The sequence below is a fragment of the Cherax quadricarinatus genome, chromosome 62, assembly GCF_038502225.1.
Source record: "Cherax quadricarinatus isolate ZL_2023a chromosome 62, ASM3850222v1, whole genome shotgun sequence".
NCBI lineage: Eukaryota > Metazoa > Arthropoda > Malacostraca > Decapoda > Parastacidae > Cherax > Cherax quadricarinatus.
In genome coordinates this window covers 3388062-3402637 of record NC_091353.1, presented here as the reverse complement: position 1 = coordinate 3402637, position 14576 = coordinate 3388062, and the positions used below count along the sequence as shown (strand labels likewise).

At 47.5% G+C, this 14576-nt stretch overlaps 1 protein-coding gene across 1 annotated transcript in view; it reads right to left on the bottom strand.

Annotated features, from left to right (window-relative positions):
* LOC128687116 (large neutral amino acids transporter small subunit 1) overlaps positions 1 to 14576 on the bottom strand; it is a 198251-nt gene that overhangs the window by 69912 nt on the left and 113763 nt on the right. Inside the window, exon 4 of the mRNA XM_070098339.1 lies at positions 8988 to 9129. Coding sequence (XP_069954440.1) covers positions 8988 to 9129 — 142 coding nt within the window. The remainder of the gene's footprint in view (positions 1 to 8987; positions 9130 to 14576) is intronic.

Genomic DNA, 14576 nt, shown 5'->3' with positions numbered 1-14576 from the left:
TCCACCAGTCCTGCTGGAGGTTATGACGTGATGGACAAACATTATCCACCAGTCCTGCTGGAGGTTATGACGTGATGGCCAAACATTATCCACCAGTCCTGCTGGAGGTTATGACGTGATGGACAAACATTATCCACCAGTCCTGCTGGAGGTTATGACGTGATGGCCAAACATTATCCACCAGTCCTGCTGGAGGTTATGGCGTGATGGACAAACATTATCCACTAGTCCTGCTGGAGGTTATGACGTGATGGACAAACATTATCCACCAGTCCTGCTGGAGGTTATGACGTGATGGACAAACATTATCCACCAGTCCTGCTGGAGGTTATGGCGTGATGGACAAACATTATCCACTAGTCCTGCTGGAGGTTATGACGTGATGGCCAAACATTATCCACCAGTCCTGCTGGAGGTTATGACGCGATGGACAAACATTATCCACCAGTCCTGCTGGAGGTTATGACGCGATGGCCAAACATTATCCACCAGTCCTGCTGGAGGTTATGACGTGATGGACAAACATTATCCACCAGTCCTGCTGGAGGTTATGACGTGATGGCCAAACATTATCCACCAGTCCTGCTGGAGGTTATGACGTGATGGCCAAACATTATCCACCAGTCCTGCTGGAGGTTATGACGTGATGGCCAAACATTATCCACCAGTCCTGCTGGAGGTTATGACGTGATGGACAAACATTATCCACCAGTCCTGCTGGAGGTTATGACGTGATGGCCAAACATTATCCACCAGTCCTGCTGGAGGTTATGGCGTGATGGACAAACATTATCCACTAGTCCTGCTGGAGGTTATGACGTGATGGCCAAACATTATCCACCAGTCCTGCTGGAGGTTATGACGTGATGGACAAACATTATCCACCAGTCCTGCTGGAGGTTATGACGTGATGGCCAAACATTATCCACCAGTCCTGCTGGAGGTTATGACGTGATGGCCAAACATTATCCACCAGTCCTGCTGGAGGTTATGACGTGATGGACAAACATTATCCACCAGTCCTGCTGGAGGTTATGACGCGATGGACAAACATTATCCACCAGTCCTGCTGGAGGTTATGGCGTGATGGACAAACATTATCCACTAGTCCTGCTGGAGGTTATGACGTGATGGCCAAACATTATCCACCAGTCCTGCTGGAGGTTATGACGTGATGGCCAAACATTATCCACCAGTCCTGCTGGAGGTTATGACGTGATGGACAAACATTATCCACCAGTCCTGCTGGAGGTTATGACGCGATGGACAAACATTATCCACCAGTCCTGCTGGAGGTTATGGCGTGATGGACAAACATTATCCACTAGTCCTGCTGGAGGTTATGACGTGATGGCCAAACATTATCCACCAGTCCTGCTGGAGGTTATGACGTGATGGCCAAACATTATCCACCAGTCCTGCTGGAGGTTATGACGTGATGGACAAACATTATCCACCAGTCCTGCTGGAGGTTATGACGTGATGGCCAAACATTATCCACCAGTCCTGCTGGAGGTTATGACGTGATGGCCAAACATTATCCACCAGTCCTGCTGGAGGTTATGACGTGATGGACAAACATTATCCACCAGTCCTGCTGGAGGTTATGACGTGATGGACAAACATTATCCACCAGTCTTGCTGGAGGTTATGACGTGATGGCCAAACATTATCCACCAGTCCTGCTGGAGGTTATGACGTGATGGACAAACATTATCCACCAGTCCTGCTGGAGGTTATGACGTGATGGCCAAACATTATCCACCAGTCCTGCTGGAGGTTATGACGTGATGGCCAAACATTATCCACCAGTCCTGCTGGAGGTTATGACGCGATGGACAAACATTATCCACCAGTCCTGCTGGAGGTTATGACGTGATGGACAAACATTATCCACCAGTCCTGCTGGAGGTTATGACGTGATGGCCAAACATTATCCACCAGTCCTGCTGGAGGTTATGGCGTGATGGACAAACATTATCCACCAGTCCTGCTGGAGGTTATGGCGTGATGGCCAAACATTATCCACCAGTCCTGCTGGAGGTTATGACGTGATGGCCAAACATTATCCACCAGTCCTGCTGGAGGTTATGACGTGATGGCCAAACATTATCCACCAGTCCTGCTGGAGGTTATGACGTGATGGACAAACATTATCCACCAGTCCTGCTGGAGGTTATGACGTGATGGCCAAACATTATCCACCAGTCCTGCTGGAGGTTATGACGTGATGGACAAACATTATCCACCAGTCCTGCTGGAGGTTATGACGCGATGGACAAACATTATCCACCAGTCCTGCTGGAGGTTATGACGTGATGGACAAACATTATCCACCAGTCCTGCTGGAGGTTATGACGTGATGGCCAAACATTATCCACCAGTCCTGCTGGAGGTTATGGCGTGATGGACAAACATTATCCACCAGTCCTGCTGGAGGTTATGACGTGATGGCCAAACATTATCCACCAGTCCTGCTGGAGGTTATGGCGTGATGGCCAAACATTATCCACCAGTCCTGCTGGAGGTTATGGCGTGATGGACAAACATTATCCACCAGTCCTGCTGGAGGTTATGACGTGATGGCCAAACATTATCCACCAGTCCTGCTGGAGGTTATGGCGTGATGGACAAACATTATCCACCAGTCCTGCTGGAGGTTATGACGTGATGGCCAAACATTATCCACCAGTCCTGCTGGAGGTTATGGCGTGATGGCCAAACATTATCCACCAGTCCTGCTGGAGGTTATGGCGTGATGGACAAACATTATCCACCAGTCCTGCTGGAGGTTATGACGTGATGGCCAAACATTATCCACCAGTCCTGCTGGAGGTTATGACGTGATGGCCAAACATTATCCACCAGTCCTGCTGGAGGTTATGACGTGATGGCCAAACATTATCCACCAGTCCTGCTGGAGGTTATGGCGTGATGGACAAACATTATCCACCAGTCCTGCTGGAGGTTATGACGTGATGGCCAAACATTATCCACCAGTCCTGCTGGAGGTTATGGCGTGATGGACAAACATTATCCACCAGTCCTGCTGGAGGTTATGGCGTGATGGCCAAACATTATCCACCAGTCCTGCTGGAGGTTATGGCGTGATGGACAAACATTATCCACCAGTCCTGCTGGAGGTTATGACGTGATGGCCAAACATTATCCACCAGTCCTGCTGGAGGTTATGGCGTGATGGACAAACATTATCCACCAGTCCTGCTGGAGGTTATGACGTGATGGACAAACATTATCCACCAGTCCTGCTGGAGGTTATGGCGTGATGGACAAACATTATCCACCAGTCCTGCTGGAGGTTATGACGTGATGGACAAACATTATCCACCAGTCCTGCTGGAGGTTATGGCGTGATGGACAAACATTATCCACCAGTCCTGCTGGAGGTTATGACGTGATGGACAAACATTATCCACCAGTCCTGCCGGAGGTTATGACGTGATGGACAAACATTATCCACCAGTCCTGCTGGAGGTTATGACGTGATGGACAAACATTATCCACCAGTCCTGCTGGAGGCTATGACGTGATGGACAAACATTATCCGCACAATGCTATCTAAATACCAGTATTATAATGCAGATACAAGAAAAGCTTTATACAGTAGGGCAAAAATTTGTCACGTTGTATATCCAGTGAAGGATTTTGCTGGTTTACCTGGAGAGGGTTTAAGGGGTCAACGCCCCCGAGGCTCGGTCTGAGACAAGGCCTTGTGGTGGATCAGGGTCTGATCAACCAGGCTGTTACTGCTGACCGCACCCAAACTGACGAACGAACCACAGCCCGGTTGGTCAGGTACTGACTTAAGGTGACTATACAGCGCCTTCTTGAGGACAGCCTGGGATCTGTTGGTGATCCCCCTTATGTATGCTGGGAGGTTAAATTAAGTCTATTACACGAGGGTCATTAAGGCTGCATGTCACCTGTACACCACCTGTCACTACACGAGGGTCATTAAGGCTGCATGTCACCTGTACACCACCTGTCACTACACGAGGGTCATTAAGGCTGCATGTCACCTGTACAACACCAGTCACTACACTAGGGTCATTAAGGCTGCATGTCACGCGTACAACACCAGTCACTACACGAGGGTCATTAAGGCTGCATGTCACGCGTACAACACCAGTCACTACACGAGGGTCATTAAGGCTGCATGTCACCTGTACAACACCAGTCACTACACGAGGGTCATTAAGGCTGCATGTCACCTGTACAACACCAGTCACTACACGAGGGTCATTAAGGCTACATGTCACCTGTACAACACCAGTCACTACACGAGGGTCATTAAGGCTGCATGTCACGCGTACAACACCAGTCACTACACGAGGGTCATTAAGGCTGCATGTCACCTGTACAACACCAGTCACTACACTAGGGTCATTAAGGCTGCATGTCACCTGTACAACACCAGTCACTACACGAGGGTCATTAAGGCTACATGTCACCTGTACAACACCAGTCACTACACGAAGGTCATTAAGGCTGCATGTCACCTGTACACCACCTGTCACTACACGAGGGTCATTAAGGCTACATGTCACCTGTACACCACCTGTCACTACACGAGGGTCATTAAGGCTACATGTCACCTGTACACCACCTGTCACTACATGAGGTTCATTAAGGCTGCATGTCACCTGTACTACACCAGTCACTACACTAGGGTCATTAAGGCTGCATGTCACCTGTACAACACCAGTCACTACACGAGGGTCATTAAGGCTACATGTCACCTGTACAACACCAGTCACTACACGAGGGTCATTAAGGCTGCATGTCACCTGTACAACACCAGTCACTACACTAGGGTCATTAAGGCTGCATGTCACCTGTACAACACCAGTCACTACACTAGGGTCATTAAGGCTGCATGTCACCTGTACAACACCAGTCACTACACTAGGGTCATTAAGGCTGCATGTCACCTGTACAACACCAGTCACTACACTAGGGTCATTAAGGCTACATGTCACCTGTACAACACCAGTCACTACACTAGGGTCATTAAGGCTGCATGTCACCTGTACAACACCAGTCACTACACTAGGGTCATTAAGGCTGCATGTCACCTGTACAACACCAGTCACTACACTAGGGTCATTAAGGCTGCATGTCACCTGTACAACACCAGTCACTACACTAGGGTCATTAAGGCTACATGTCACCTGTACAACACCAGTCACTACACGAGGGTCATTAAGGCTGCATGTCACCTGTACAACACCAGTCACTACACGAGGGTCATTAAGGCTGCATGTCACCTGTACAACACCAGTCACTACACGAGGGTCATTAAGGCTACATGTCACCTGTACAACACCAGTCACTACACTAGGGTCATTAAGGCTGCATGTCACCTGTACAACACCAGTCACTACACGAGGGTCATTAAGGCTACATGTCACCTGTACAACACCAGTCACTACACTAGGGTCATTAAGGCTGCATGTCACCTGTACAACACCAGTCACTACACGAGGGTCATTAAGGCTACATGTCACCTGTACAACACCTGTCACTACACGAGGGTCATTAAGGCTACATATCACCTGTACAACACCTGTCACTACACGAGGGTCATTAAGGCTACATGTCACCTGTACAACACCAGTCACTACACGAGGGTCATTAAGGCTACATGTCACCTGTACAACACCTGTCACTACACGAGGGTCATTAAGGCTACATATCACCTGTACAACACCTGTCACTACACGAGGGTCATTAAGGCTACATGTCACCTGTACAACACCAGTCACTACACTAGGGTCATTAAGGCTGCATGTCACCTGTACAACACCAGTCACTACACGAGGGTCATTAAGGCTACATGTCACCTGTACAACACCTGTCACTACACGAGGGTCATTAAGGCTGCATGTCACCTGTACAACACCAGTCACTACACGAGGGTCATTAAGGCTACATGTCACCTGTACAACACCTGTCACTACACGAGGGTCATTAAGGCTACATGTCAGCTGTACAACACCAGTCACTACACGAGGGTCATTAAGGCTACATGTCACCTGTACAACACCAGTCACTACACTAGGGTCATTAAGGCTGCATGTCACCTGTACACCACCTGTCACTACACTAGGGTCATTAAGGCTACATGTCAGCTGTACAACACCAGTCACTACACGAGGGTCATTAAGGCTACATGTCACCTGTACAACACCAGTCACTACACTAGGGTCATTAAGGCTGCATGTCACCTGTACACCACCTGTCACTACACTAGGGTCATTAAGGCTACATGTCACCTGTACAACATCAGTCACTACACTAGGGTCATTAAGGCTACATGTCACCTGTACAACACCTGTCACTACACGAGGGTCATTAAGGCTGCATGTCACCTGTACAACACCTGTCACTACACGAGGGTCATTAAGGCTGCATGTCACCTGTACAACACCAGTCACTACACGAGGGTCATTAAGGCTACATGTCACCTGTACAACACCAGTCACTACACTAGGGTCATTAAGGCTGCATGTCACCTGTACAACACCAGTCACTACACGAGGGTCATTAAGGCTGCATGTCACCTGTACACCACCTGTCACTACACGAGGGTCATTAAGGCTGCATGTCACCTGTACACCACCAGTCACTACACGAGGGTCATTAAGGCTACATGTCACCTGTACAACACCAGTCACTACACTAGGGTCATTAAGGCTGCATGTCACCTGTACAACACCAGTCACTACACTAGGGTCATTAAGGCTGCATGTCACCTGTACAACACCAGTCACTACACTAGGGTCATTAAGGCTGCATGTCACCTGTACAACACCAGTCACTACACTAGGGTCATTAAGGCTACATGTCACCTGTACAACACCAGTCACTACACTAGGGTCATTAAGGCTGCATGTCACCTGTACACCACCTGTCACTACACGAGGGTCATTAAGGCTGCATGTCACCTGTACACCACCTGTCACTACACGAGGGTCATTAAGGCTACATGTCACTTGTACGACACCAGTCACTACACGAGGGTCATTAAGGCTGCATGTCACCTGTACAACACCAGTCACTACACTAGGGTCATTAAGGCTGCATGTCACCTGTACACCACCTGTCACTACACGAGGGTCATTAAGGCTACATGTCACCTGTACAACACCAGTCACTACACTAGGGTCATTAAGGCTGCATGTCACCTGTACACCACCTGTCACTACACGAGGGTCATTAAGGCTGCATGTCACCTGTACAACACCAGTCACTACACGAGGGTCATTAAGGCTGCATGTCACCTGTACAACACCAGTCACTACACTAGGGTCATTAAGGCTGCATGTCACCTGTACAACACCAGTCACTACATGAGGGTCATTAAGGCTGCATGTCACCTGTACAACACCAGTCACTACACGAGGGTCATTAAGGCTGCATGTCACCTGTACAACACCAGTCACTACACGAGGGTCATTAAGGCTACATGTCACCTGTACAACACCAGTCACTACACGAGGGTCATTAAGGCTGCATGTCACTTGTACGACACCAGTCACTACACGAGGGTCATTAAGGCTGCATGTCACCTGTACAACACCAGTCACTACACGAGGGTCATTAAGGCTGCATGTCACCTGTACACCACCTGTCACTACACGAGGGTCATTAAGGCTGCATGTCACCTGTACACCACCTGTCACTACACGAGGGTCATTAAGGCTGCATGTCACCTGTACACCACCTGTCACTACACGAGGGTCATTAAGGCTGCATGTCACCTGTACACCACCTGTCACTACACAAGGGTCATTAAGGCTACATGTCACCTGTACAACACCAGTCACTACACTAGGGTCATTAAGGCTGCATGTCACCTGTACACCACCAGTCACTACACGAGGGTCATCAAGGCTGCATGTCACGTGTACAACACCAGTCACTACACGAGGGTCATTAAGGCTACATGTCACCTGTACAACACCAGTCACTACACGAGGGTCATTAAGGCTACATGTCACCTGTACAACACCAGTCACTACACGAGGGTCATTAAGGCTACATGTCACCTGTACAACACCAGTCACTACACGAAGGTCATTAAGGCTGCATGTCACCTGTACACCACCTGTCACTACACGAGGGTCATTAAGGCTGCATGTCACCTGTACACCACCTGTCACTACACAAGGGTCATTAAGGCTACATGTCACCTGTACAACACCAGTCACTACACTAGGGTCATTAAGGCTGCATGTCACCTGTACAACACCAGTCACTACACGAGGGTCATTAAGGCTACATGTCACCTGTACAACACCAGTCACTACACGAGGGTCATTAAGGCTACATGTCACCTGTACAACACCAGTCACTACACGAGGGTCATTAAGGCTACATGTCACCTGTACAACACCAGTCACTACACGAGGGTCATTAAGGCTACATGTCACCTGTACAACACCAGTCACTACACGAGGGTCATTAAGGCTACATGTCACCTGTACAACACCAGTCACTACACGAGGGTCATTAAGCCTGCATGTCACCTGTACAACACCAGTCACTACCTAATACTTAAAATAGTGATTAATGTAAACTACCAGTGTAGGACAGTAGAAGACTGTGATGACAACACCTACCTGTGGGGGTCCTGGATGACACAGGTTACAGGACCTACCTGTGGGGGTCCTGGATGACACAGGTTACAGGACCTACCTGTGGGGGTCCTGGATGACACAGGTTACAGGACCTACCTGTGGGGGTCCTGGATGACATAGGTTACAATACGTACCTGTGTGGATCCTGGATGACACAGGTTACAGGACCTACCTGTGGGGGTCCTGGATGACACAGGTTACAGGACCTACCTGTGGGGGTCCTGGATGACATAGGTTACAGGACCTACCTGTGGGGGTCCTGGATGACACAGGTTACAAGACCTACCGGTGGGGGTCCTGGATGACACAGGTTACAAGACCTACCGGTGGGGGTCTTTAAGTTCCTCAGTGACAAAGTTGAGATAGTTCCAGCCGCCGTAGGCAAAGAGTCCAGAGTATAGTGCCAGAGCCACGCCTCCCAGGCTGTGCTGTCCCTCTTGTGCCTGTGCCACCAGTTCTGTCTCACCTGTGATCGAGATTTTAGCTATACTTGGGGGAGTATACACCAGGGAACCTACTACAGGGAGTATACACACATCACTAGTGTATATATACAGGTAAACGGCGAGGTGTGTATCACCCAGTGTATATACATCAAGTGGTGTGCATTTCTCGGTGTATGTAGGCTGAAAATTGACTAATGTATATATTTTAGAGATTATTCTTGATTTTAGTGCACAAGTAAGTGGTAGCCTCAGTAATGTGCATACACTTAAGAGATTTATAAGCTAATTAAAGACCCTTGTTGTTAGTGTTACTGTATTATAATGTAGTACTTAAGTACATACAACTTTAGCACATTAAGAGACTTTTGAGTAACATAAGTAAATATTCAATAAAAGCTTTATAGAATGTTGTTTTTTTACATTACTAGGAAGTGACTGATCAAATAAATATAAATATACCAGGTCAACTGTCACTCTGAGAAGAAAAAGTATCGACCTCAAAATAACTCACCTCACAATTTTCAATAATTCAAGTCTAGATAACTACTTTACAAATACCACATGTACTCTGACATAACCATTAACAACACTGAATAAAAGTAATTATAGACAGATAATTATATATTACACAACTTTTTATATAACCTAGCAAAGTTTAAGCAAGGTGAATCTTGACATTTTCAGAGGCTGCAATAAACACTTTGTTTGATCCACGTTAAGTCTAACATTCCATCCTTATACATTTACCTTCTAACATACAAGGTACAATCTGATTTTTCCCTTGTTTTCTTCTTCAAGTTCATCCACTCGCTTCACCTGCCTGCCTTTGTCTTCACACAAGTGACAGTAACACAAGCTGCCACAGCGACTTAACGCGTACTGCTATATTTGATATAGTCACCCCTTTACTTAAGTCTCCCATTATAACACCTACTCTGTGTGATGGTACATAACATCTACCCTGTGTGATGGTACATAACATCTACCCTGTGTGATGGTACATAACATCTACCCTGTGTGATGGTACATAACATCTACCCTGTGTGATGGTACATAACATCTACCCTGTGTGATGGTACATAACATCTACCCTGTGTGATGGTACATAACATCTACCCTGTGTGATGGTACATAACATCTACCCTGTGTGATGGTACATAACATCTACCCTGTGTGATGGTACATAACATCTACCCTGTGTGATGGTACATAACATCTACCCTGTGTGATGGTACATAACATCTACCCTGTGTGATGGTACATAACATCTACCCTGTGTGAGGGTACATGACCCTGTGTGATCTACCTACCCTGTGTGATGGTACATAACATCTACCCTGTGTGATGGTACATAACATCTACCCTGTGTGATGGTACATAACATCTACCCTGTGTGATGGTACATAACATCTACCCTGTGTGATGGTACATAACATCTACCCTGTGTGATGGTACATAACATCTACCCTGTGTGATGGTACATAACATCTACCTTACATAACATCTGTGTGATGGTACATAACACCTACCCTGTGTGATGGTACATAACACCTACCCTGTGTGATGGTACATAACACCTACCCTGTGTGATGGTACATAACATCTACCCTGTGTAATGGTACATAACATCTACCCTGTGTGATGGTACATAACACCTACCCTGTGCGATGGTACATAACACCTACCCTGTGTGATGGTACATAACATCTACCCTGTGTAATGGTACATAACATCTACCCTGTGTGATGGTACATAACACCTACCCTGTGTGATGGTACATAACAGCTACCCTGTGTAATGGTACATAACATCTACCCTGTGTGACGGTACATAACACCTACCCTGTGTGATGGTACATAACATCTACCCTGTGTGATGGTACATAACACCTACCCTGTGCGATGGTACATAACACCTACCCTGTGTGATGGTACATAACATCTACCCTGTGTAATGGTACATAACATCTACCCTGTGTGATGGTACATAACACCTACCCTGTGTGATGGTACATAACATCTACCCTGTGTGATGGTACATAACATCTACCCTGTGTGATGGTACACAACATCTACCCTGTGTGATGGTACACAACATCTACCCTGTGTGATGGTACATAACACCTACCCTGTGTGATGGTACATAACACCTACCCTGTGTGACGGTACATAACATCTACCCTGTGTGATGGTACATAACACCTACCCTGTGTGATGGTACATAACACCTACCCTGTGTGATGGTACATAACATCTACCCTGTGTGATGGTACATAACACCTACCCTGTGTGATGGTACATAACATCTACCCTGTGTGATGGTACATAACACCTACCCTGTGTGATGGTACATAACACCTACCCTGTGTGATGGTACATAACACCTACCCTGTGTGACGGTACATAACATCTACCCTGTGTGACGGTACATAACATCTACCCTGTGTGATGGTACATAACACCTACCCTGTGTGATGGTACATAACACCTACCCTGTGTGATGGTACATAACACCTACCCTGTGTGATGGTACATAACATCTACCCTGTGTGATGGTACATAACACCTACCCTGTGTGATGGTACATAACACCTACCCTGTGTGATGGTACATAACACCTACCCTGTGTGACGGTACATAACATCTACCCTGTGTGACGGTACATAACATCTACCCTGTGTGATGGTACATAACACCTACCCTGTGTGATGGTACATAACACCTACCCTGTGTGATGGTACATAACACCTACCCTGTGTGATGGTACATAACATCTACCCTGTGTGATGGTACATAACACCTACCCTGTGTGATGGTACATAACATCTACCCTGTGTGATGGTACATACCACCTACCCTGTGTGATGGTACATAACATCTACCCTGTGTGATGGTACATAACATCTACCCTGTGTGATGGTACATAACATCTACCCTGTGTGATGGTACATAACACCTACCCTGTGTGATGGTACATAACATCTACCCTGTGTGACGGTACATAACACCTACCTTGTGTGATGGTACATAACATCTACCCTGTGTGATGGTACATAACACCTACCCTGTGTGATGGTACATAACATCTACCCTGTGTGACGGTACATAACACCTACCTTGTGTGATGGTACATAACATCTACCCTGTGTGATGGTACATAACACCTACCCTGTGTGATGGTACATAACATCTACCCTGTGTGATGGTACATAACATCTACCCTGTGTGATGGTACACAACATCTACCCTGTGTGATGGTACACAACATCTACCCTGTGTGATGGTACATAACACCTACCCTGTGTGATGGTACATAACACCTACCCTGTGTGACGGTACATAACATCTACCCTGTGTGATGGTACATAACACCTACCCTGTGTGATGGTACATAACACCTACCCTGTGTGATGGTACATAACATCTACCCTGTGTGACGGTACATAACATCTACCCTGTGTGATGGTACATAACACCTACCCTGTGTGATGGAATATAAACAACCAGCCTGTGCTTCCGTATGTAACTACCTGACAGAAGAGGCTGCTACCACACTGCCGGTGTACTTAGTTTTGAATAATAATAATAATAATAATAATAATAATAATAATAATAATAATAATAATAATAATCTTAACGTTTTTCTTTTTCACTGTCGACTTCCAGCTGTAAATCATGTCTTAGTTTGTATATCTATTCATCTATTGTGTGCTGACTGATTCTTCATGTTAAGGTCAGGGGCGGATCTATTATGAACTAATGAATATTAGGCTTCAGGGCCCCTAATCCAGGAGGGGCCCCAGAAGCCACTTTAGTCCATAATGCTTAAAAATTTCGGGTTTACTGTATGAGAAGGGGTTGCGAAGGGGCCCCCATAACAATTCAAGTTTGAGGGTCCCAAAAAATGTCGGTCCGCCACTGGTTACGGCTACAATTTTCTATCTTTACCGACAAGCCAAAAACTTTTACCTCCCTCGGTTCACTAAAGAAAAAAACTTTTGCTAACATTAACTTAATTAAGATTTTAAGATGTAAAACCAAAAAAAAAATAGGAAAGAAGATAAAGTTGTGGCTATTGTGGTTATTTCATTAATATCTGTGTGTTGTACGAACAAATTCTGTTGTTTGCTGCCCGTCTTGTGGTATAGAAACTGTCTTCGTACAGTCCACGAAGGAGCCAAGTGTGATACATAACGTTGACCTTATACATAACAAGGCCACCTCGTCTGTAAGGTGTTTAAGGCTCTGCTAAAAGGCCAGATCCATCCAAAGTAGGTCCAGACTAGGAATAAATGGCTGTAGATCATCCTGTAGTGTGTCCAGAAGCAGTCGAGATGATGGAAGGGCAGACAAACAGTGCAGCAGCAGCAGCAGCAGCAGCAGCAGCAGCAGCAGCAGCAGCAGCAGCAGCAGCAGCAGCAGCAGCAGCAGCAGCAGCAGCAGCAGCAGCAGCAGCAGCAGCAGCAGCAGCAGCAGCAGCAGCAGCAGCAGCAGCAGCAGCAGCAGCAGCAGCAGCAGCAGCAGCAGCAGCAGCAGCAGCAGCAGCAGCAGCAGCAGCAGCAGCAGCAGCAGCAGCAGCAGCAGCAGCAGCAGCAGCAGCAGCAGCAGCAGCAGCAGCAGCAGCAGCAGCAGCAGCAGCAGCAGCAGCAGCAGCAGCAGCAGCAGCAGCAGCAGCAGCAGCAGCAGCAGCAGCAGCAGCAGCAGCAGCAGCAGCAGCAGCAGCAGCAGCAGCAGCAGCAGCAGCAGCAGCAGCAGCAGCAGCAGCAGCAGCAGCAGCAGCAGCAGCAGCAGCAGCAGCAGCAGCAGCAGCAGCAGCAGCAGCAGCAGCAGCAGCAGCAGCAGCAGCAGCAGCAGCAGCAGCAGCAGCAGCAGCAGCAGCAGCAGCAGCAGCAGCAGCAGCAGCAGCAGCACCACCACCACCACCACCACCACCACCACCACCACCACCACCACCACCACCACCACCACCACCACCACCACCACCACCACCACCACCACCACCACCACCACCACCACCACCACACTCGAGGTAAGAGCAAACTCGTGTCTCGAGCAGAGTTTTTCAACCTCCATCTTTGTGTTATTATGTACTTACAATTACCTATAAGAGTATGTGAAGGGGTGGGGTGGAGGGGTTAGGTCTTGGCCACACTTCTAAATATTCCACCATCTTAGGGGGTCACAACACACTTAGTCTCTGCATGGAGTTGTCTCCACTGTGTCATTCTTCAATTCATCCCATTTCTTTACAACTCTTAAGATAAGATAAGATTTCGTTCGGATTTTTAACCCCGAAGGGTTAGCCACCCAGGATAACCCAAGAAAGTCAGTGCGTCATCGAGGACTGTCTAACTTATTTCCATTGGGGTCCTTAATCTTGTCCCCCAGGATGCGACCCACACCAGTCGACTAACACCCAGGTACCTATTTGCTGCTAGGTGAACAGGACAACAGGTGTAAGGAAGCGT